Source organism: Emericellopsis cladophorae, assembly GCF_022114955.1.
Source record: "Emericellopsis cladophorae strain MUM 19.33 chromosome Unknown NODE_41_length_209042_cov_117_554763, whole genome shotgun sequence".
NCBI classification, from domain to species: domain Eukaryota; kingdom Fungi; phylum Ascomycota; class Sordariomycetes; order Hypocreales; family Bionectriaceae; genus Emericellopsis; species Emericellopsis cladophorae.
In genome coordinates, this window is record NW_026250966.1 from 126,728 (window position 1) to 147,903 (window position 21,176).

General features: G+C 55.2%; 8 protein-coding genes across 8 annotated transcripts; 3 read left to right on the forward strand and 5 right to left on the reverse strand.

Annotated features, from left to right (window-relative positions):
• Nucleotides 1-908: 908 nt before the first annotated feature.
• On the reverse strand, nucleotides 909-1,434 carry J7T54_003742 (uncharacterized protein; the record flags this gene model as incomplete). Its single annotated transcript, XM_051508209.1, has 2 exons — nucleotides 909-1,315; nucleotides 1,374-1,434. The coding sequence occupies 2 exons, from the start codon at nucleotides 1,432-1,434 to the stop codon at nucleotides 909-911; spliced, it is 468 nt and encodes a 155-aa protein (XP_051360674.1).
• Nucleotides 1,435-1,770: 336 nt separating this feature from the next.
• On the forward strand, nucleotides 1,771-2,098 carry J7T54_003743 (uncharacterized protein; the record flags this gene model as incomplete). The annotated part of the gene is made up of 3 exons (XM_051508210.1): nucleotides 1,771-1,773; nucleotides 1,823-2,014; nucleotides 2,066-2,098. 3 exons carry the CDS (start codon nucleotides 1,771-1,773, stop codon nucleotides 2,096-2,098), a joined length of 228 nt encoding a protein of 75 aa, XP_051360675.1.
• Nucleotides 2,099-6,508: 4,410 nt separating this feature from the next.
• J7T54_003744 (uncharacterized protein) lies at nucleotides 6,509-8,596 on the forward strand (the record flags this gene model as incomplete). Its single annotated transcript, XM_051508212.1, has 1 exon — nucleotides 6,509-8,596. One exon carries the CDS (start codon nucleotides 6,509-6,511, stop codon nucleotides 8,594-8,596), a length of 2,088 nt encoding a protein of 695 aa, XP_051360676.1.
• Nucleotides 8,597-9,382: 786 nt separating this feature from the next.
• On the reverse strand, nucleotides 9,383-11,853 carry J7T54_003745 (uncharacterized protein; the record flags this gene model as incomplete). Its single annotated transcript, XM_051508213.1, has 3 exons — nucleotides 9,383-9,478; nucleotides 9,546-11,651; nucleotides 11,701-11,853. The coding sequence occupies 3 exons, from the start codon at nucleotides 11,851-11,853 to the stop codon at nucleotides 9,383-9,385; spliced, it is 2,355 nt and encodes a 784-aa protein (XP_051360677.1).
• Nucleotides 11,854-12,329: 476 nt separating this feature from the next.
• Nucleotides 12,330-13,210, reverse strand: J7T54_003746 (uncharacterized protein; the record flags this gene model as incomplete). The annotated part of the gene is made up of 2 exons (XM_051508214.1): nucleotides 12,330-12,893; nucleotides 12,956-13,210. 2 exons carry the CDS (start codon nucleotides 13,208-13,210, stop codon nucleotides 12,330-12,332), a joined length of 819 nt encoding a protein of 272 aa, XP_051360678.1.
• A 598-nt stretch (nucleotides 13,211-13,808) lies between these two features.
• On the reverse strand, nucleotides 13,809-15,723 carry J7T54_003747 (Protein phosphatase 2C-like protein; the record flags this gene model as incomplete). The annotated part of the gene is made up of 3 exons (XM_051508215.1): nucleotides 13,809-13,920; nucleotides 13,983-14,987; nucleotides 15,041-15,723. The coding sequence occupies 3 exons, from the start codon at nucleotides 15,721-15,723 to the stop codon at nucleotides 13,809-13,811; spliced, it is 1,800 nt and encodes a 599-aa protein (XP_051360679.1).
• A 564-nt stretch (nucleotides 15,724-16,287) lies between these two features.
• On the forward strand, nucleotides 16,288-17,064 carry J7T54_003748 (uncharacterized protein; the record flags this gene model as incomplete). The annotated part of the gene is made up of 3 exons (XM_051508216.1): nucleotides 16,288-16,404; nucleotides 16,462-16,903; nucleotides 16,991-17,064. The coding sequence occupies 3 exons, from the start codon at nucleotides 16,288-16,290 to the stop codon at nucleotides 17,062-17,064; spliced, it is 633 nt and encodes a 210-aa protein (XP_051360680.1).
• A 591-nt stretch (nucleotides 17,065-17,655) lies between these two features.
• J7T54_003749 (Pumilio-family RNA binding repeat protein) lies at nucleotides 17,656-19,930 on the reverse strand (the record flags this gene model as incomplete). The annotated part of the gene is made up of 4 exons (XM_051508217.1): nucleotides 17,656-18,192; nucleotides 18,246-18,872; nucleotides 18,928-19,866; nucleotides 19,928-19,930. 4 exons carry the CDS (start codon nucleotides 19,928-19,930, stop codon nucleotides 17,656-17,658), a joined length of 2,106 nt encoding a protein of 701 aa, XP_051360681.1.
• Nucleotides 19,931-21,176: the final 1,246 nt, after the last annotated feature.

Consider the following 21,176-nt stretch of genomic DNA (forward strand, 5'->3'; position numbering starts at 1 on the left):
AACCGCGGCGTTGTCAAAGTACTGTACGTCCCTGGCGTTTTGCTTAGTACTCATAACGATTCATATCCCACCAACAAAGCAACATGAAAGCCTACGCGCGCTAAGCGAGCAGCCGTCAGCAGGAACTGCGGTTGCGACAGTGTGACGACTTCGATTTGCTCCCGCCGCCGACCCTGCGCTTCTCTGCCCGATATCGCCGCCATGCACGATCGAAGACTTTTCCCGCTGCGCAAACTGCAACTAGACATCTCAGTTAGCCGTCGTCATTGGAGACCCGCCTCGTTCATTGGTGGGTCGGAGCAATACGATTACGGAGTAGGCGAAACCCGCACTTGTTCAATTTCTCCCCACAGCGCCGATGGTGGACGTCCGTCGGACTGAGGCCGGAGCCCGGACGCGGATTTCAACACCCGCAAGTTTTATCGAGAACCTGCGAGAGAAGAGAAGGCAGAGTGGTGACGAGTTAAGCCTTCAGGTTGTGGCTTTCTGGCACGATGAAGATATTTTGGAGAACTGATTTCAGTCATCTTGACAACTGAGAAGGTGCCGATCGTGGTCCCCAAGGCACCTTGCTGCACGACATCTAAGGTGAGGTGCCATGGTAAGGTACCTTACATGATATCAAAGCACTTAGTATGTACAGAAATGTCGCCTTCAGTCCATCTTCCAGCGTAGCCTTTTGCTATGCTTGACCTGATAAAATATATCAATCTTGCGCTAAATGTAGATGAAAGGCTGACCTGCCAAGTTCAGTGCCGTACACGCATATCCTCGTTGTTAGAATCGACCTGAACTCCGGGTATTGTCCCTCGACCCAAAGCAATGATGATCCCTAACGCCAGCGCCGTCCCTATGCATTTTCCGTATCCCGCGAGGCAGTCCGCTAGACCACGCCCGGCAATGCCTTTTCATCTCTTCTTGCCAACGGCGTCCATCTGCGCATCAGCGTCATCATCGGCCTCCCCAAGCTCCTCGTCCACCGCTTTCGACTTGCCCGCGTTCCGAGCCTGCGCTTTCTCTTCCTCGGCCACTTCTTTTGCCAGTGCGGACTCATCGGTTTGCATGATATCGCGGACGCGCTTGATCTCCTTGGACTTTTCAAATGTCTCCTGCACTTTCCCGAGGAAGATGGGATTCTTCCGGAAGGCAAACTCGAAATCTTCATACTTGATCTTTTGGCGACCGGAGTATTGGGCGGCGCGTGCGGCTTCAAAGGCGATTGATTGCATAAAGTCGGTCAGGATCTCGTCGAACACGCGGACGGTCTCGGGTAGGGGTTCGCGAACGTCTCCGTGGGCGAAGAGAATCATGCTCACTAGTTATCTATGTTAGTACTTCAGCTTGGCGCTGATATCTTCCATATTGGCACGTACAGTCGTTGACGGAGAAGTTCATCTTGCCAACGTTCTTGGCCGCACGCGCGCGTGGCTCCATGATGACGGTTTGGCGGCTGCGCGGCCGACTTTGTCTCGCAAGTTTGCTGAGCTATCTTGAACGCGATGCACTGAGAAGAGCGCAAAATCTCCAGCGTGCTAAACGTGGCGATCGGCGGGCGTCGTGTTCGGTTTGTTTGAGTGAGGTAGGCGAGCTGCGTATCGACCGATAGCTGTGCAGTTTGGTGACAGTAGTGGGGACGGCTACCCTGTAGTGGGGCTATCCGGGCACCCGAACGGAGGTTGCAGCTACGTGACATTTCCACAACGACGACCATCAACATCAGATCCTTGGATCAACACGAGCACGCTTAGACGGGACTCACAGATCGCCAAAATGGTAAGCAGAACTCGGGAGTCTGTTGGACATGCATTGACAAGGATTATAGTCGGCCCTCTTCAACTTTCAGTCACTCTTGCTCGTGATTCTCCTGCTCATCTGCACCAGCGCCTACGTGCACAGCTTCTTCCCAGGCATCATGGACCGCAACAAGGACGGCGTCACTGGCATATTCTGGAAATGTGCACGGATAGGGGAACGGTTGAGCCCGTATATCAGCATATGCTGCCTGCTCATGGCCGTGAGTGCCCTCCACCATGCTTCCACGCGACGTTGCTGACCCCCCACAAAGGGCTTCATCTTGATGCCTTCAAGAGCTTCATGATTGATCTTGAGGCTGCGAAAACTGACTGGCCAGATACTGGTCCATCAACAACAGGATGTGCATAAATGGTTGCCATGCAATCGACGAAGCTCAAGGGTATGCCAAACACTGTTCGACTGGGTGCGTGCGGACAGCTAGAACTCTGCTTGCCCGAGTTCAGCGCGACGGGATGCTTCATGCGGACATTCAGACTGGCGCATGACAGTCACTTCGTAGTACGCCCAGCGCTACGTCTGGAATGGAGGGTTGTCCACCCTCGCATGGAGACTAAGAGCCGGGAGTTTGAGGAGTACAAGAACAGACGTAAGCTAATTGCTTGGGAAGCAAAAGACAGAGTGAATATCATTGTCATTCTTGAACCAAGACATCTCTCATCGATAATAGTCACGCCTTCCACGTCGCCTTACGTGGGGGTTTCTCAGCCCCATTTGGACCACCTCTATGTGTCCGAACGATGTGTGATAGATGAACATGGCCACAAAGTCGACAGTCAGCTTCACTCTGTGCAGCTTTTGCTGCTGCACACTGTTGACCAGTGGAGGGACGCTTGCAGAAGTCACCTCTCCCCACTAGGGAATGATGGATGCTCACGTCTGGGCTGGCGGAAGCGCAGACTGTATCTGTGCTTTTTGCCTTCATGAGAGATGCGACTTCACGCACGTCCTATGCTGAGCCACGGCGGTTTCATGAATTGTGACAGCCTCGTGCGACGCGAGTGTGGATAGCGGCGTCCGCCTGGCACCCGCCTCAAAGGCACAATAAACCGCAGCGGTGGCGTGCGGCATGAAGGTAATGGTGTGCAGACGGACTGCTGCACGCAATTCCAAGCCGACGAATTCGCGCTGGGCCTCGCAACAGCGCACCATTACTTCTTGTACAAGTAACACTTGATCAGCAGATATCACCATTATGAGGCACAGTCAGTGGGTTCTAAGGTCACACCAATTGCCGGGCAGAATCGACCCGTTTCGATTCTCAAATCCGGCATCCGGGTCTAGACTAAGAGCCGGCGTCAAAGTTCAAACGTCCCGTTTGGTCATTTCGAACAATTCCACGTGATAAATTGGTGGAGAACACAACCCTGGCGCTGGATCGGCAGGGGAGTCGGGACTGTAGGGAAGCGGAAGCCTGGAAAGGAAACGGTGAGCGAGAGATGTAATTACAAGCAGCCTCACGAATTTGTAGACAACCGCTGCTTTTGGCGGGTAAGCTTTGTAGATCGCTGAAGGCACAAGTCTAGGCAGAAGACAAAGCCCTGCGCAGTGCGCAGACAATATCAACGGTTGTCTAGTAATTATCATTCATTCATGTCTGAGGGCCGCAGACAGGAGCCACGGAAGGCGAAACCTCCGACGGAGTGAGGCGTCAAACGCATCACACTACTCAACTCGCCCGAAACTAACAATCACCACTGTTACGATTCGTAGACAGAAAAAGCAAGAAAAGAGGGCGTCGAACCGTGAACGACACCGATGCGCTGGGCTGAGACCCACGGAGTGGCTTCAGGCGACGTCAGTCAGGACTCAGGGGGAGGGCGGGCTGATATCCACTCTCCGAGGCCCGCCCTTTTCAGTTCGAACATGTTACATCGATGTCGACAGGCTGTTTCCTTTTGTTGGCCCTTGGAGACTCTGCTATCACGAGTGACCTCACTGCCGAGCGTTGACTGGTCTTCACTCTTGTGAGGCTGGGCGACGAGCGTCGCGTGCATGGGGAAGTGAGTCAAGAACAAGGCTAACGAATGCGCATCTGCGACCAACGCTTGGCCAGAGGTGATCAGTGATTCCTGGAGCGAAGACGGACGCATGATCAAATGCATGCATACAAGGACTGGACGGACAATAATGATATTACTTGCAAGGGACCGCTTGCGTGCGAGGCTTGACGAGGCTGCACGCTGCTGCAATTACGAGTCACGTCCATGTGAACGGCGCCGACTTTACCTACCTGGCACTACAAGCGAGTGCAACACACTCGAAGAAGAAAGCGAAGCGACTGATCAATCAGAATGGAAGATTCTGGCGAGCCCTCCCTTACGATGCTAGGCGCGGCACTACGTATACGAGTTAGTCTGGTGTCAGTTGCCCGATCTAACTTAGCGAGGCACCATGCTTCGGGTTGCTTTTCCCCGTCCGCCTAGTCCGTCCCAAGCGTTTTTTGTCCGGGCCACAAAAAGTTGATGGTACGTGTAATAAGGCAAGGGATGAATCTGCATGGCAGAAATGAGCGAGCATGCGCCCTGCGACTCTGCTGGCCTCTGGTTTGCGCCTCGTTTCTGTCGCTTTAATTTGGAGCTGATCCTGATGCAACGTGATGATACCAGCGTGCTGCCTTGGTCATGCTGGGTTCAGCACGTACAAGGACAATCAGAGGTACCAACCAGTTGCTATTATTGTACAAAGTCGACTGCATCGCGTGCACAGCCGACACGGATTTTGGAGACACGCACGTGCGACAAGTGAGCTGACTCGATGCGACGATGACCCGAGCTGGGCCGAGTCGAGAGCGTCGGTCAAGTCCAGCCTGTCAGGCACGAGGAACAGGGGCGACGGGGACGGATCTGGGCGAGAATACCAAAACAGCATAAAGAGGGACGGATTACCATAGATGATTCACAAATTCACAATACGGGACGTAGGCAAGGGAAATGAACGCACGACGTGGATGGATGCGTGGATACTATGGCTGGATGGGTGCAAGCGGCCAGCCAGCCATTGAGTGTCGGGTACTTGGATCGCCACTTGGGATTGGGCGCGGATGCAGGTATCAGTCTCGCCTTGGCACACGCCGCGCCTCGATGTGGTGTGCGCTATCAGGACGATCCCATTCCTCAGGAGTCAGGTGTCGGTCGTTTTCACGGGGGCAGGGTCTTCTTAAATTGTCGGGTTTTCGTGATCCGACGGCCTTCCCACGCTCTCAGATGGACAGGGCCCCTCTGTCTGGACTCTGGTACCGGGTCGATGGACGGTGCCTAGTAATAGTACTTACAGTATTATTAGGGGCCAAATTACATGGAGGTATTGAGTTAGGCGTGTGGGGACCGTCACTCAATAAATCACTGCATTCGCAGGGTCTCCTTTCTGCTAGCGCCTGCGCGGCCATACGCCCTGGGCCACCATTCCGTCATACGCACGTTTTGGGTTCTAATTGTTGGGTCCAGTCTGCCGAGAACGGCATCGACAAGTACCTGATTATCGTGCTGGTTTACGAGCAGTCTCATGTCTCCTGTTGGAGGGAGTATGTCCCGGGCTGTCCTGTCGTGGGGACACCCCACCGGCGAGCCACCTGCTTGTGTGGTGTGGCATTCTTAGGCGTCTCCGTGTCACACTCCAAAAGAGAGGGAGAGAAAAATAAAAAATAATTACAACTAGATGGTCACTTGCGCCACGGCTGCGCTTTACGGATACATCCTACACCTATATTGCATTGAGGTCCAATTGGTATCCATTGGGTACAGGGAAATACTGTCATACGCAGAATCACAAACTGTCTGCATGCATGACTCTCACTGACTGGGTTGGTCTCGGTTTTTGACTCCTTTCCAACAAATCCCCATTCCCTTCCCTTGTTGATTTCCTTTCTCTGATATTATTCTGTCTGAAACGAGTTTCACACACACACTCTCTAGACTCTCCTCACTCACCTGAACCTTTTCCTCTTGCCTCCTAACGTCCGCTATTTGGAGTCTCTTCTCTCTCTCACTCTCTAGTCTTTGTCCCCGAACCACTTCGCGAGAGATCTCTCCCTTCCCTCAAGCCGCGCTTTGGCTTGCAGACGATCGCCCGGCCTGTATCACTCCTTTCGGCAGCCTACAACGACGACACTCCCTCGCAACGCAGAGGCTCCCTGGACAACACAGGAATTCGCATCTCTCTTATAGGCAAGCACTCAGTAGACCGTTGACTGGCTCTACCCGACCCGCGCTCATCCACTCCTTTACATTTCTTGTGCGCACTGCAGCATCGACGTGGCTGCCCAACTGGCCACAACGACCGCTACCCTACTCACTGCGCGCTCTCTACACCGCCTCTGGCCATTGACAACAGTGCGTTGGCCTGCAAGCGTTCAGTCATTCTGACCTGGTCAATGTGAGTTTACCCTTGCCTCCTGCGTGCTGATTTGTTTCGTCGTGCGTGCTTGTGTGCCTGTCTGCCTGCTTGGCAAGTCCAGCGGGTGAATGACCAACCCAGAAACCACATAAGCCCAAGTACGACCTTGGGAAGCCGGCACATGCCCAGGCGAAACAAATCGGCATCCGTCATTTCGTTTACTTTAATGAGCAAGAGACTGATGAACAGTGTACCGAACAGCGAACGATCGAAGGACTGGAACCACGCGTGCGATCACGATCCGGAGGAAGGCGCCATTTTCGAGACGGTCACTTTGCTCAAATAATACAATAGCAGCAACATGGGGCTAGATCAAGGAGGATGCCCCGTCGACGGGCACCAGAGGCGACACACATCGTCCGTCAGTGCGGCGGACGCGGACGCGGCGAGGAAAGAGACAGAACCACAGAGGACTGGGTCGATACACGAAGGGATAGTGCCTATGGAAGGCATCGAAACAGATACGTCCGGCGTCAACTCGCCTCGAGCAGACTCGCAAGACATGGCAACGCAGTCCATGTCTTCTTCCGCCAACACGACGACCGTGTCCACACCAGTCGCCCAGTCGAGCAGTCTCAGCTCGTCGCCGAGCGAAACCAAATCCAGACGATCTGAACTGTCACACGCAGCACGAGCAGAACGTGCGTCCACAAGGCCCTCCAAGGCCGCGACACAGTCTGCCGGAAGCAGGAGGACGAATAGTGCGAGGGCCAACGCTGGCAGCTCAGCCGTCGGCAGCGATCTCCCGATCGGGCCACCCATCACCAAGGCCACCCTGTCGGATCTCGACGTGGTGCGCATTGTGCAAAACTCGAAGCTGCGCCATGACATCAACTTTGACCCCGACCTGCACTTTCGACCTAACGTCCTGGGCGACAAGGGAAAGACGAAGCAGGAGCGCTCGCAGGCCTTTTGGAGGACACTGACAGAGCAGCTGGGCATGTTTGTCGACGAGAACAGGCGGCCCGAGTTTATGAACCGCTACGCACACAGCGACGAGTGGTGTCTTCCTGTGCTCCTACGGACGATCAAGGATATTGTCGAAACGCTCGTGCCGAAGCGAGACCGCGACCTGATGGACGAGGCGTTCAATGTGGAACTGCTGATGCAGCAGTTCTACAAGGGCGTGCTCGACCTGGAGAGGTTGGCCGAGTGGCTGGCTGGGGTGCTCAAGACTCACTGTGCCCCCATGCGTGACGACGAGGTCAACAACATGGTTGCACGCTTCCGCCTGGGCAGCCGCGAGGGCAACCTGGAGCAACTGGTCATGGGCATGCGCGAGCTCTTGAGCGTGCTCGAGCACATGAAGCTCGACGTGGCCAACCACCAGATCCGGTGCCTCCGCCCAGCGCTCATCCAGGAGACAATCCACTACGAGCAGCGCAACTTCAGCAAGAAGATCGCCACCCGCCGGCTCGATATTGCGCGCTCGAGGCTCTGGTACCGCCGCGCACAGCGGCAATACGCCCGGGACCCTGCCGAAGGCTTCGGTGACATGTCCGTCTTCTTCCGTGCCGTCGCGCGCCTCGTGCGACCTTCGCGCGCACGAGGCGAGGACGCCATCCTGCCCGAGACTTTTATCCACGACAACGACCGACTCCTGCGTATGCGCAGCGACGTGCTCGACGCCGTGAACATTGACGTCTGCATGCGTCTCTACGAGAATCTCGTCGGCGTCGCCAAGACCGCTGCGTATTTCCCCACGGACATGGACAATAGCAGGTCAAGCGTGTCGTCGGTCAACTCCACGGGCAGCACGGACGGCAACGGCTTCTCGTATCTTCCCTTTCACCACGCCGGATCCCGCCCGAGCAGCATGGCCCTGAGCAGCGATGGGCAGTCCCCACGCTCATCCCTCGGCCTGTTCACAACCGCCTCGACGCCTCCCCAACTGCCCTTTGTCAGCGAGCGCGAAGCCAAGTTGAAGGCAGACAACCTCTACTCGTCGCTGGTGGCCATCCTCCAGTCAACGTCCACCAACATGGATCAAGCCAAGCGCTGGGCGGAGGCAGCTCCCCTAATGGCGGTCGAGATCTTCCGCTTCGCCGAGGCGCCCTCCTCCATGCTCGCCACTGTCGAGTCGAGGCTCGGCGAAGTCCTCTCCAACCCCCGCGAGGAGCTCTTCCTGGATGTGGAAGCCGAGTACCACCGTCGTCTGCTGGAGGACCTCAGCAACCGTGTTCGGGAGTACAAGGGCCTGAACGGAATGAGCCTCTACACGGCCGCCTCGGAGAAGAGGATCCCTCCGGGCAGCAACATGCCCCGCGACTTTTACGAGTGCTTGCGCGACGGCGCGGAGATTGGCGTCAGTGACTTGGCCATGCGGCTGGCCCACGTCGGCATCCTGCACTGGAGGGTCTGGGCGGACCTGGCATACCTGAGTGATTAGTCCCTCGAAGGGCCAGCAGATACGGCTCGCATAGCCAGCCAGCCCAACCACCTTCCCTCACCTCCCCACCTTTCCTTGTTTTGATACCCAGATCTTGCTTATTGGGGGTACATCCGCGAGGTCCCAAGACAACTCGCTTCGGTCCAAAACTGCATCCGTCCGAAAACGCATCATTGAGCGGCGTTCAGGCAAAAGGGGGGCAAGATTCGGTTGCTTCTTCACCCCCACCTGATTTTCATCTTTTTTCTCTGCTTGGCTTCCATTTTTCTGCAATAGACTCTGCTTTTTACACATGGGGTTTGCTGCCCTGGTTTTCTTCTTTGTGGTCAGTTCGGAGGAATGGCATCTTGATCTTAGACTCTTGGTATGCATACATGGGCAAAGGGGCCTGAGATGTACGGTAGAGAATATAATGGAGGGGAGACGAGGCGGGTTATCGAGAGATAGCACAAAGCATAGACAGAACAAGAACTTGCTCTTTCACAATGATTCTCTTCTCCTTAAAAGTCGCTATTTTTATCGACAGACGCTGCGCAACTCTAGACACTCAATAAGATGTGGCTCCGGTGAAGCACAAGGTCCATTGAAGGATGTATGTCACTTCTATGTCCCAGCATCTGTCTATATAATGCATGCACACGCTGATGGCCCAAAAAGGGCCCAGCAGATCATTCCCAGCCATGTCGCCGAGCAATAATATGGTCTCCTAGAATGCAAAAGTCAAAACGAAAGGCATGAGATGCCGTGTTGCCGAACCCCAACGAACGCTGCAAGTATATCTCCTCCTCACTGCCGTGGACTCAAGGGACTCTTGCCCGGCCCCTGGGCCCGTTTCAGCCGCGAGAGCTCTTCTTCTAATTTGCGACACCTTGCGCGCTCCTCCTGATATCACGTCAGTTTCATGCTACTCTCTACAATAGTGGCGGTCACTGGGGAGAGGAAAACTCACCTTGAGATCCTCCTGGTACTTCTTCCTCTCTTCTCTCATCGTCGTCCTGAACTGCTCGCTCAGCATCGTCGCGCCCATGCCCACGCGACCGGGTCCGTCCCCACTGCCCCGGCCCGCCTTGAGCCTCTCTCCATCGAGCTCCTCCTGTAGCATCTCGATCCTCTCCCGGGCGCGTGAGATCTCCTCGTCCATCCGCTCCCTGACCTGGTTGATTTCCGCCTCCACCTCGGACCGCACGGCGAGCGCCTCGTCAAGCTTGGTCTCGAGCCCAATCTTCTCCCGCTCCGAGGCGAGGGTCTCCTTGGTGACGTCCTCCAGCTCCTGGGCCGTGGCACGGAGCTCGGTCCGCAGGCGCTCAATCTCGCTGTTGGTCTGCTTGGCGGCGACGTCGGCCGCGCGCTCGGCACGCGTCCCATAGGCGCCATCGAGCTCAGCGCGCGCAATGGTGATTTCCGTCTTGAGGTTGGCGTATAGCAGATTAAGGTCTTCGTATTCCGTGTTGCGACTCTGGAGAGCGGCCTGCGCCTCGTCGCGCGCACGCGTCGCCTCGTCGAGCGCTGTGCTCAGCGCGCTGATAGACGCGTCCACCTGCAAGAGCCTCTGCTGCGTGCCCTGGCTCTCCGCCTCGGCATGGGCCAGCTCCTGCTGCATATCCTGGAGCTTGGCCTCGAGGACCTGCGTTCGCGCCTCGCGCTCGCGGAGCTCGGTCTGTATCTCCTCGCTGGGACCTGCGTTGGCCCTTGCCTGGAGAGCGTCCTCGCGGGCTTGCTCCAGGTCCTCGAGCGTCTCTGAGAGCATCCTCTGTGCATCTGCAAAATCTTTCTCGGCGCGGCTGATGAGGACGTGGCTCTGCTCCAGCTCTTCTTGCTTCTGTGCGAGTTCCGCATCCTTCTCGGCGTCGGACTTGTTGTTCAGCTCGCGCTGCTGCTTGATCTGCCGCTTCAAGACCGACTTTTGGTCCTTCAATGTCGTGGCTTGCCTGTAGAGCCAACGTACTCTTGTTGAGAAGTTGAGGAGGTTGTACGACTCGGCAATATCGATGCCGTCGTCATCGGACTCATCGTCCTCGAGCCCCTTTTCTGCTCGCGCCCGCCTTCGGTCGTGGTTCTGCTCCTTGATGCTGGTGTACCCCGTTTGGATCATCTCCCACAGCTCCATCAATGTCCTGTCCACGCCACTGGTGTCACTGACGACTCTGGGTTCGTTCATGCGCGACTCCTGCTCGGCTTGAACTGCCACAAGGCCACTTTCGAGGTATTCGATCTGGTTCCACAGCATCTCCCCAGGCTTCATACCCTGTGATTGCGAGGCATCGGGCGGGCCATCGTACCCAGCGTTGCCCTCGGGATTGAATCGCACAATTGTCTCCCGTAATGAACCGTTTAATCCCTCCAACCTCTTTTCCATGTCGGCAATGGATTGGATCAGCGCCTGGTTCTCCTCCTTCAGCTGGCTTTGCTGCTCTCGGATGGGCGACTTCATGGGAATCTCGAGCGGGTTTTTCCTTGGTCCCCGTGTATCCAGTGGATCGAAGCCGGTGAAGCTTGTATCATCTGTGTAGAAATCGTCGGGCCCGTCCAGGCTGTTTCGGCTTTGCGTGTATGTGTACATGCTCTCTGGGCTTCCGGGAACTCCGTTTGGCGCCTGGTCGTTCATTGCGCCCTTTCTCCTGGACGCCTTGTGTGTGAGCTGGAGGATACCAGCCGTGTGCTCGAGCAACCTCCTCTTGGGTTCCATAATTTTCTTCTCAAGGTAGAACAGCTCTGCTGCTAACTCCTCGCACCGGCGCTCGCTTTCCTCCCTTTCCGCACCCGCCTGCCGATCCGTCTCGTCAATGCCAGCATCCGGGCTAGTGTTGGTAGGTGAGTATAGCTTGGCCATGGAGATAGCGGCATCTCGAAACTTCGCCTGGATCAGAAGGTTCGACCGCGTGGAGTCTATCCGCTGGTTGATGAAGGCGCATAGTTTCTTCAAGTCGTCGATTTCTTCCTGTGAGAGGATTTCGTATTCCTTGCTGTCAGACAGGGCCGTCTCGGTAAGGAGGTGGACCTGTATCGGGTCGGCGAGGTCGACGTGCGACGAACTCTGCGTCCTCTCCGGGTTGATCTAATTTGCTTAGCCATGCGCGGGGATCGCCAGACGCCGCATGACCTACCGGATTGTACATTGGTGCATCCTTCTCGAAGCCGTTCACAATGTCCGCGCGATACGAGTCCACGACGACCTTCCCGCTGGGATCGACGCCGGTGCGTGGGGGGACGCCATAGTCGTCGACGCTGGGCAGATGTCCATGCCCGTTTCCATTCATTATTGTCGTTAGGATACGTGTATGCAAGTCGAACCTCGAGAGGCGTTTTCGTTCAGGCCATTAGACAAAGGAGATGTCGCGATTTGTCGTTTGTTATGCGGCCATGCAGCGCGGCAGAGTCGGTATTCCGCCGCGATCGGGAACAGGCTGTGAAAAACACTTTTTCCGTGGTGACTGATTCGAGACCTCTGGTGCGGAACGAGAAGCAGCTCGCCGATCGTGATGAATCAGAAGGAAATTCAAGAGTTGTCGATGTCGAGGTGGTTGGAGATGATCGACCCTCCTGCGTGCTTAGCGGCAGGGAAAAGGAGGTCGACGCGGGCCACGGGGGGGGGATGCAGCTCCACCTGGCCCAGGTACGCGCGCGTGCGCCAGCCATCCGACCGGCAGTTTGTTAAAGATTGATGCAGAAAGCTCTAGTCTAGGGGACAAGACGCCAAAATTAAGCTGTATGTGTATTGTTCTCCATAGAGTTTTTATAAGGCCTCCCGGATTTGCGACATGAATTGCTGGCCCATGGTCCGCCGCCTCTCGGCTTGGCCCTCACCCTGAGGCCCCTGAGCCCCGGATGCCGTCGCAGCGTCGCCCTGTCCCTCTAGTCTCCTCCTCAGTCCTTCGTATTCGGTCCTGCTGCGATGGCTCTTCAAGCCCAGCACCCAGCCAGGGAGTCTCCACCGGATGAGGCCAGCAGGAAGAATACCTTCGCGATAGGAGTAGCCCACGACCCATCCGACCAAAGCGCCCAGAACCGAGCCTGGCCACTGAAGCAGGGACAGGTGCAGCGCGAGTGCGTAGCGGTATGACTTGTCAGACAACGTTACGCCTCGGAACTCGTCGTCGGTCGGAGGCGCTGCCGACGTCGCTATTCTGTACTTGTACATGTGTGGCACCATTGCGTGGTACTGTGCAAGCACGGCGAAGATGATGGCGGTAGGGCCAGCCGGTACGTAGTTGGTCAAGCCCCAGGTCAATGGTCGCAGGACGGTCGAGATCATGGGGCAGACAATCGAGGTCAGGAGATATGTAACGACGATGAAGGACTAGATGCGTGCGTTTGTTAGCATCAAGGGCGGTCTCAGACGCCTGCGAGGGTACCACGAACAGCAAACTTTCTCGTCCCCCACATGCGCTCAACAATCCGCATATTGTACAGTGTCATGGCGCCAAAGAGCACCTCTGTAGAATTTGTGTAGCATAGCTGGTAGCCGAGCAACCGCCATAGCTGACGATATCGCCAGAGATGCGTGTCGATCAGGATGTAGAAATAGTACTTGATATCGAGAACGCTAGCCAGGATCGATGTCGAGACTATTCCCACAACCATCAGCCTGGTGACGGGAGTATTGGCGAGAGACATTGTGCTGTTTGAGGGTAGCCTATTGCCGTCGTGGCATGCTCGCAAGGGGAAACGCGCCGAGAGTCCAGTCAGGATATGGACACGTAGACTCAATGCGCAATGGCGACTAGGCTCGAGGGGTTAGTTATCGTTCCGTGCGTTGCGGTTGAGAAGCGGGACAGCCACGGCCAGAAGATATGAATAGCACAGTCGATGGTCGTGAACGAAGCAAGAATGGCACGATCGTTGTCTGGCGTTGGAGAAGGTCAGGTACCTGTCATCTACACTCATGACGTTGAGGGTCCAGTCGCTGCGCGTGCTAACTCAATTCGTTGTCCGCGCGCTGGATAGCGGGGTGGCAGGCGCGGCCAACTCCAAGTCATTTGTGGGGCTAGTTTTATTAGACCCTCAACTAATTACCAGGTACATGTAACTCAACGCTCCACGTTGTCTTTGGTCCACGCCTTGGTTTAGTCTACGAACCCCATTTACGAAAGACATTGCTAGCAATCAATATCGCCCAACATTCAATTCGGCCTGTTGTCTACTCAAAATAAATAATCTGGTATCGTTGAATCTCTGAACGCCCAAAATCACAACCCAATGCTCTTCGAGCAGGCTATAATTTGGCCTTGAGGGTCGCATCAGGCGCAGTTGCCTCGGTGTTGACCACGACCTCGCCTGTCTTCTCGGCGTTGCCAAAAAAGATGACCTGAACAGTCAAGTCGTCCCTGCAACACTGTTAATACAACCAGTCTACATTATACTACAAGGCCACGAGAGAGAAACATACCGATAACGCCTGGAGAAGGGGGCAGGTAAGGTGAGCAAGGCGCATACTTGCTCGTCGTTGGATCCCCCGAGAGCATTGCGGACCAGGTGGGTGGCGACATTCTTATCCTTCACCGAGAACCGGTCCTTGGCTTGGGGATCTATGCCCCATTGCTGAACGCGGATCGGGGTCTTCTGCCCGTCAGGCCCATCCGCCTTGCCCTTCTCCACTGGCAGGGGGTGCTTGGACGACCCAAAGATCTTGGACCATGTCGCTTCAAAGTGAGAGTCCTGGCCAGCTGCCTGATTCTGGATCCATTGGCCCACAAGCCCGACGACTTCTTCGTTGGTGAGCATCTCCCACAACCCGTCTGTCGCGAGAACCAAAAAGTCACCCTTCTCCGGGCTTACCTTGGTCTTGGTGATCACGGGCTCGGCCGTGACGTACGGCGGGGTCTTGAGCAGCGGCGACGGGGTGCGTCCAAAGAACTTGGAGCGCAGATTCATGGCGGTGTCGCGGCTCCATTTATACACAGCATCTCCGAAAGCACGCGTGGGCTCAAGCCCGCCGAGCACGCGGCCATTATGCACGACTCGGTCCTCGCCAGGATGCTCCTTGCGCATGCGTGCAGCTTCGTTGGGGTTGCTGCCCGTCTGGTCCTCAGAGAGTGCAGTGGCTGTCCACTTGCCCGTGTCCGAGAGCCGTCCGAGCACGGCACGCGAGTCGCCCGTGCACGCAACTCGAAGCATGTTGGTCTTGCTGTCGTAGAAGGAGAGAAGGGCGCAGGAGCCGGAAAGAGCCGGCTGGAGAAGCTCAGCCGCAACGTTCTTATTGCTTGATTTGAAGACCTTCTCAACGCTCTTGTGAACAATTTCGTCGTCCAAGCGAGTGAAACCGGTCTTGATGGCGAGGTCGATGGCGTCCTCGCTCGGCAAAGTCGCAGCAGCGGCCTTGTACGTCTCGTTGAGCTCCGTGGCCACAGAGTTAATCAGGCTCTCACGGAGAGTAGCTGATGTGGTCCAGCCTCTGTCCTTCCAGTTAGCTTCGTCTCCATACCTGTGGTCGAGCAGTTCACATACGAGTGGCCGTCAAAGACACCCCAAAACATCCAGTCGCTATTGTCGCCAACGGCATCCTTTGACCGACTGGGCACCTGTACAATCTTCTCCGCGTGGTCATCCTCAATTGGATCGTTGCTGGGCAGCTGCACCAAGTCGTATCGCGTGACGCCCTGGCCACGTCCAACAGAATAGGACTGCTCCATCTTCCTCAGCTTCTGCGTGGCCTGCTCCGGAGTGAGCATCTCGACAATCTTCCTGCCGTCGCTGCTCGTCTCCTTCGATATCGGTCCTTCACCCACAATGGTCCCCTGCCTCAGCTCGTCGGCTCCGACAACCAATACAGTCCTTGTCGGCTCGACACCAGAGTCGGGTGTGGTCGCATACCCTCTCGCGGTCACGCTCGCAGCAGGGCTGGCAGGACTCGTTCCGTTGTACGAGTACCAGGCACCATAACCTACCACCAGGCTCGAGACCACAGCGACGGGGAGGCGGCGAAAGTACATGGACGATCTCAGCGGCTCATTTGTTGTCGTGCTCGACTGGGAACGAGGTGGTTTATGCGAGTTGAAGTGTATCGCGCGATGCTGAGCGTGGACAATCGGGAGCTGGCGGTGTCTCGAGGCGCGGCTCAGCGTGCGTCGAACGGTAGACGAGAGGTGCAGGCGAGTCGTATTGTACGAGCGAAGGGCAGTGCGATGCATCGGGACACGAAGAGGCTCGACAGAAGTCGAGGTTGACAATGGGCAGTTGAGCGACTGACGATGCTGGGATTGGAGCGGGCTGCAGCTGTTCGCACCGTCGCTGCTGCTTGTGTGGAGTCCAGTCGGCCACTGTCGGTGCACGATAGTCGATCCGTAGTGGCCACGTTCTTAGCTCTACGTGTAGGCTTCTAGCGGGCTTCCATGTCCTCTTTTCCTCCTCAATGTTGCTCAGAGTAGCATTTCAGCCTATTTAGGTCTATTTGACTTTGAATCTAGTCTCAACCTCCTCTTCTTGACAGTGCAACCTATGCCTTAGGTATGACTTGAGGCAGAGCACGTGAGCCGTGCTTGGGCGCCCAAGTGCCGCCGACCGAGGCTTTGAGCCCCATATTTATAGTGGTACTATCCGTACCCCAGCCATGACTACCCGGGCCTGGTAGTCGTAGACATAACAAGTCTGTCAATGAATCCAACTACTCATATCACATACACTTTCAAATCGATAACCGGTGTACTACCATCCGTCATATATAAAGACACTCAATCTCTCACAGATTATACGCCATGTCCTCTTCACAGCAGCCCCTCACAGGCACAGACGGAATCCGCTCTCTAAATCACGATGATGCTATATTCCACGCCTTCGATTCATATCCGTGGGTGAAGGACACAAATTTTATGGTCAGTTACTCCGGCTTAGTTTTGCAGCTGCAGTCCCATCTGACATACGACTTACAGTCGGGTCTACTTGCCATCCTCGGAAGCCCAACCGATAACCCCCAAGCATCCTTCACAGACATGGCAACCCACGCCCGCATCTTCTACTATGCACAAAAGATTGGCGTCACAATTGACTTTTCACGCTACAAAGAATGGTTAGACTCTCATCCCGACCACGCTCCTCCGGATGTACTGCCAGACGAGTATCGGCAACAGCCGCAGCAGCCGGCGCTTGACTGGCAAAAGTCCGCGCCCAAGGCCGAGCTGTTCCTGGACAGGAAACCAGGCTCAGTGCCCGACCAGGCCCATGGCGAGGACCAGCCATCGTACCCAGGAGGCTTTGCTGAGATGATCAAACTGCTACAGGAGGGAAAGCCCGTGCCAGGCATTAGGCAAATCCCCAATACTGTTGTCCGGGACCCCGTAAGTGCTGCTGCGCCCCAGAACATCGACGCGTCAAGTACTCATCCATCCTAGTCAGTGAAACCGGTGGGTGCAAGGACAGTCCCCCGGAAACCTTGGGAAAGACAGGAAAATACACCTGTAGACCATGAGGGCCAGACTCAGGCGCTTGATCCCGAGTTCCCGCCAGTGGATACCAGCTCTCAGCCAGACTCATAGCCCCTGGCGTCCTGAAACCGATGCACATACAAACCAGGTACTTAGTGAATGGCATCTTAGCAACCGGCGTTCTGGAGTGCATTCTACCACGTATTTCAACTACCTACTCGACACAAACAGCACGATGGAACAGAGTGAACATGGCGATACCTAAATTATGCACATCAGTGTCTTCTATCTAATGTTCCCATTGTGGCCCGGTGGCTGAACAGCCGGTATACGTCTTCTTTTTCAATGTAAAGAATCATCAAAGTGTCCTCGGAGCAACAGCCCCCTTCCTATGCGCGATGCCGCAATGGTGGTGATACGAACTATTTCTCTAAGAACGAGGAGTCTCGATCCTTGGTCATGTGCTGCAAGCTCCTCCATATTGCAAAATTCGTAATCATGATGTGTCCAATGCGCCCAGCCAAGCTGTAGCCGACCAAGCGTAGCATGACGTGCGATCTATAAATTACCTGTTACCGGAAAGTATTGTCGTGGGAGAGAATCGACAAATTCCAGTCTGCTGGTCTGAATCAACGGATAAGGATAAGAGCGACAAAGTCTGAGCTCGTCGACATGATGGATCGGCGGGTATCTCAGGTTTGACTAGCGATAAGCACTGTTGCCCCCGAAGCGAGCCACAGGTCCCATGCGCCCACCTCCCATACCGGGACCGACGCCAGGACCAGGTCGAGTCGTGACAGCGTGGTTCGTGCAAAGCATGCCAACGCGAGAGCCGAACTTTGAGCCGCGTAGTGAGACCATGTGCTTGCGAATGTGAGCCGCCACGACTTCTCGGTGCTGAGGTGATGCGTTGTTGAGTATCCATTGCACCAGGTAATTGCCGTATTGGTCGCTGGCAATGTCGATGAGAGGAATCCGAGTACGGTCACGGCGACCTTCGCAGACACGATCAAGGTAGCGGCCGAGGAATTCCGCTCCTCCGATCTTGAGGCACTTCTCTACTACTTTGGATGCGAATTGATCCGTGCTGTACTCGGCTGCGTAACGGATGACATGGTCAATCGCCCGACTGCGGTCGGGAGGAGTGCCATGTTCACAGACGTGTTGAATACACCAGTTGCCGAATTGGCCATGGGCAACAATGTCGATGTTCGCGAGGACTTCTTCGATGCATGGACGCTGTGCGAAGATTGTTAGTTGTGGACCTTCAAGACAAGATAGTGGTTGCTCACCTTGTCATCCTCAAGGCAATTCTCGAATATATTCTGGACAACCAAGCTGCCTGTCTCACCCAGGGCAACCTCATGCCACATACCACGAAGGGCTTCGTTGACATACTTCATGATTTGAGGAGGCGTTTCCGTCCAACGCAGTTCAAAGAGCTTCTGCCAAACATGGCAGGCGTAGCGGTGAATGACAGTCTCGGGAATACGTCGAAGGAGCTCATGTACCATGATAGCCTTGTAGTCTTCGGGTACCGAGTCGAAGGCTTTCTGGACGACGTGGCATCCAAAGGGATCCATGGACAAGCTCAGAGTGTCGCCTCGGATAGCTTCCGCAATCTTGATGACTTGTTCCGGCGTGCCATGCTCGAAACAACGCTGTACGAGGAAGTTGCCGAACCGATTCACCATCAAGGGGTAAGCTTGGGCGACGATGGCCTCCACAATCTCATACTTCTGCTCCGGTGTTCCCACTTTGAGCTTCTGCTGAAGAAAGATCGAGGCTTGCTGGTCATTGCTGCACACAATCTTGTCGACAATGTACTTCCAATTACAATTGACGTTTCGGTCCAACAAACGGCGATAATTCAAAGGCTCAGTCGTGGGCAAGTACATGGGGCCATCGGTCGATACTGTCTGCTTATGAAGTTAGATTCTCACCTCGAGGGAAGTGTGATTGATGCACTCGTACCTCAGTCTTCCAAGGCGTCTTGGATGTGAATTCAGATGCGTATGGTGACAATGGCGTGTCGAAGGGCTGCTGCGCGTGAGTGTACATACCCGCGGACGCAGAGGCCAGTCCCAAGTGACCTTGCATATTTCCACCCGCAATCTGATTGGGCGAGACTCCAGCATGAAGCATTCCCGCGTACTGGCCAGCAGGTGGGTTGTACAGATTGAAAGGGCCACCATACTGGGGTGAGGTCGTGCGGCTGTGGTCGAATCGAGCAGGACGGCGAACATCTCGCATGAGATATTCAGTGTCCGGTCCAGGGCGATCAGAGCGCTGTTCATGGACAGTATTGAATATCGGAGCAGGGGATTCTGCGAGGCCATGATTGAAGCCTCGGCCGCCGAGCCATCCTCCGGCAGCGTGTTCAGAAACAGGAGCCTGGGCATGAAATTCAGGAAATGTCCCCTGTGAATTGTTCCAGAAGCCGCGGGCACGACTGAACGTGTTGCCAGAGTGGATGTCACTATTGTCAGACTGGCCGTCTCCTGTTTGACCCCACAATGCGTCACGAGGAGAGTCCATCTTCGGGAATTGCTCAATGCTGGAAGGGCCCTGGTCTGACTGTGATGTTCGGCTTGTGGCCTGCTCCAAATGCGAGATTTGGTTATGAGCCTGGGCCAACTGAAGCTTGAGGCGCGTGAGCTCATCCGCCTCAGCACTCTTATCCTCTGTGTCTGCACTGGCAGGTCGAGCGGAAGGAGTAATCGATGGAAACTCTTCAGTTGCAGGTGTAACAGGAAGAGAGCTGCTTGAGTACTGTTGAGCGGCAGCAGCACGCTCGTTCTCGCCCCTCTTCAGTGTCTCGCTTTGCTGGGGGATGTTTGCATTCTGCTCGGAGAGCTTGGCCAGCAGCTTATCCACGGGGTAAAACTCCGTTCCGATGGTCATTTCGGGACCCTGCTTCTTCCTGTGTTATTTCCAGTCATTTTAAGACGGTAACGTGGTGTGTCCCTCTTACCATCTTTGGCGGTGCTTGGTTGGCAAGCTTCGCGGTAGACAGAGCTGATACATTCTTCCGGCTTGAAGAAGCGGTAAATCCTCGCTATGCACATGTCAGTGAACACGTGCGAATGAGTTTGTGGATATTGGAAGACTACCATGGAATCGCCCCGACCCAGAATTGGATTACCCTCCGTGTTCATCGTAGCGGGTTGCCTTGGTGCTGGCAGGAGTTGCTCGGTGATGATTGTGACAGAGCTGTATAGCCGCGGCGGTAGCAGTGTTCAAGTACAAGGGACAGCTCTGCAAACAGTTGAGTAGTTGATCAAACCAATAGAAGATGCGACGAAGACAGTAGATCATTGAGATTCCACGCAAGAAGGGTCCACTAGATCAAACAGTGCGGTGGTTCTGTGGCAGACTGGCCAAACAAGAGTGTCAGAAAGACAGAAGAGACAGCTCAAGAACAGCCGCGCGGGTAATAAATGCAAAGATCGTGTGGGTGGTGACAGGCAGGCAGCCACCGACAGATTAGCACCAGATCCAACCTTCTCGGATTGCCCCTGGCTCAAGTGAAGGATAGGAAGCAGGCTACGGATGATTAGTGAGGCTTGGGAAGGAAAGAACGTGCCGGAGCACCGGCAGGTGGCTGTGGTGGAAAAGAGTGTGAGGTGCGAGGAAGAGAACGATGAGAAGCTGCCGGCTTGTGGGGACTGGAGCCCTTGATGTAAAGATCAGACTACACCTCGCTGCAGCACAGCCCATGGAAAGAGCAGTTCTGCCGTAGACGCCTCCTGCAGTCCACATCGCTACCGCCTGCCTCCAATGTCAGGTAAGGCAGTTACCTAGTACGTACCTTCCAGGTAGGTACTACCAAGCGAGGAGCCCCGGAATCGGAGACTGCAACGGTGATGGGGAACTTTGGCTTGTGATGGAGAATATTTGGGAGATCCAACGTCCAACATCTAGGAGCTAAAATCCGCGATGTTGTTACTGTGTGTCGGCACCAACAATGCTTTAGTAGCAGCGCTTAGATAATTGTTTCAGATCACGGGTCACACTTACGCTGTATGCTTTTAGTGAAGATGTGATTCCCTCTTCTCACCCTTGGCAGCAGTGTTCACCCATCGCCTTCGATGTTCGCGATAGGTCATTTCACTGCCATGTCTTTCGCAAATGAATTGCTTGATCATCAGTGGTATATATTTGAACAATGTAGGGTCTATACATGCGCCTGGAATCCCGCTTGGCAACTCGGGTCGAACTAT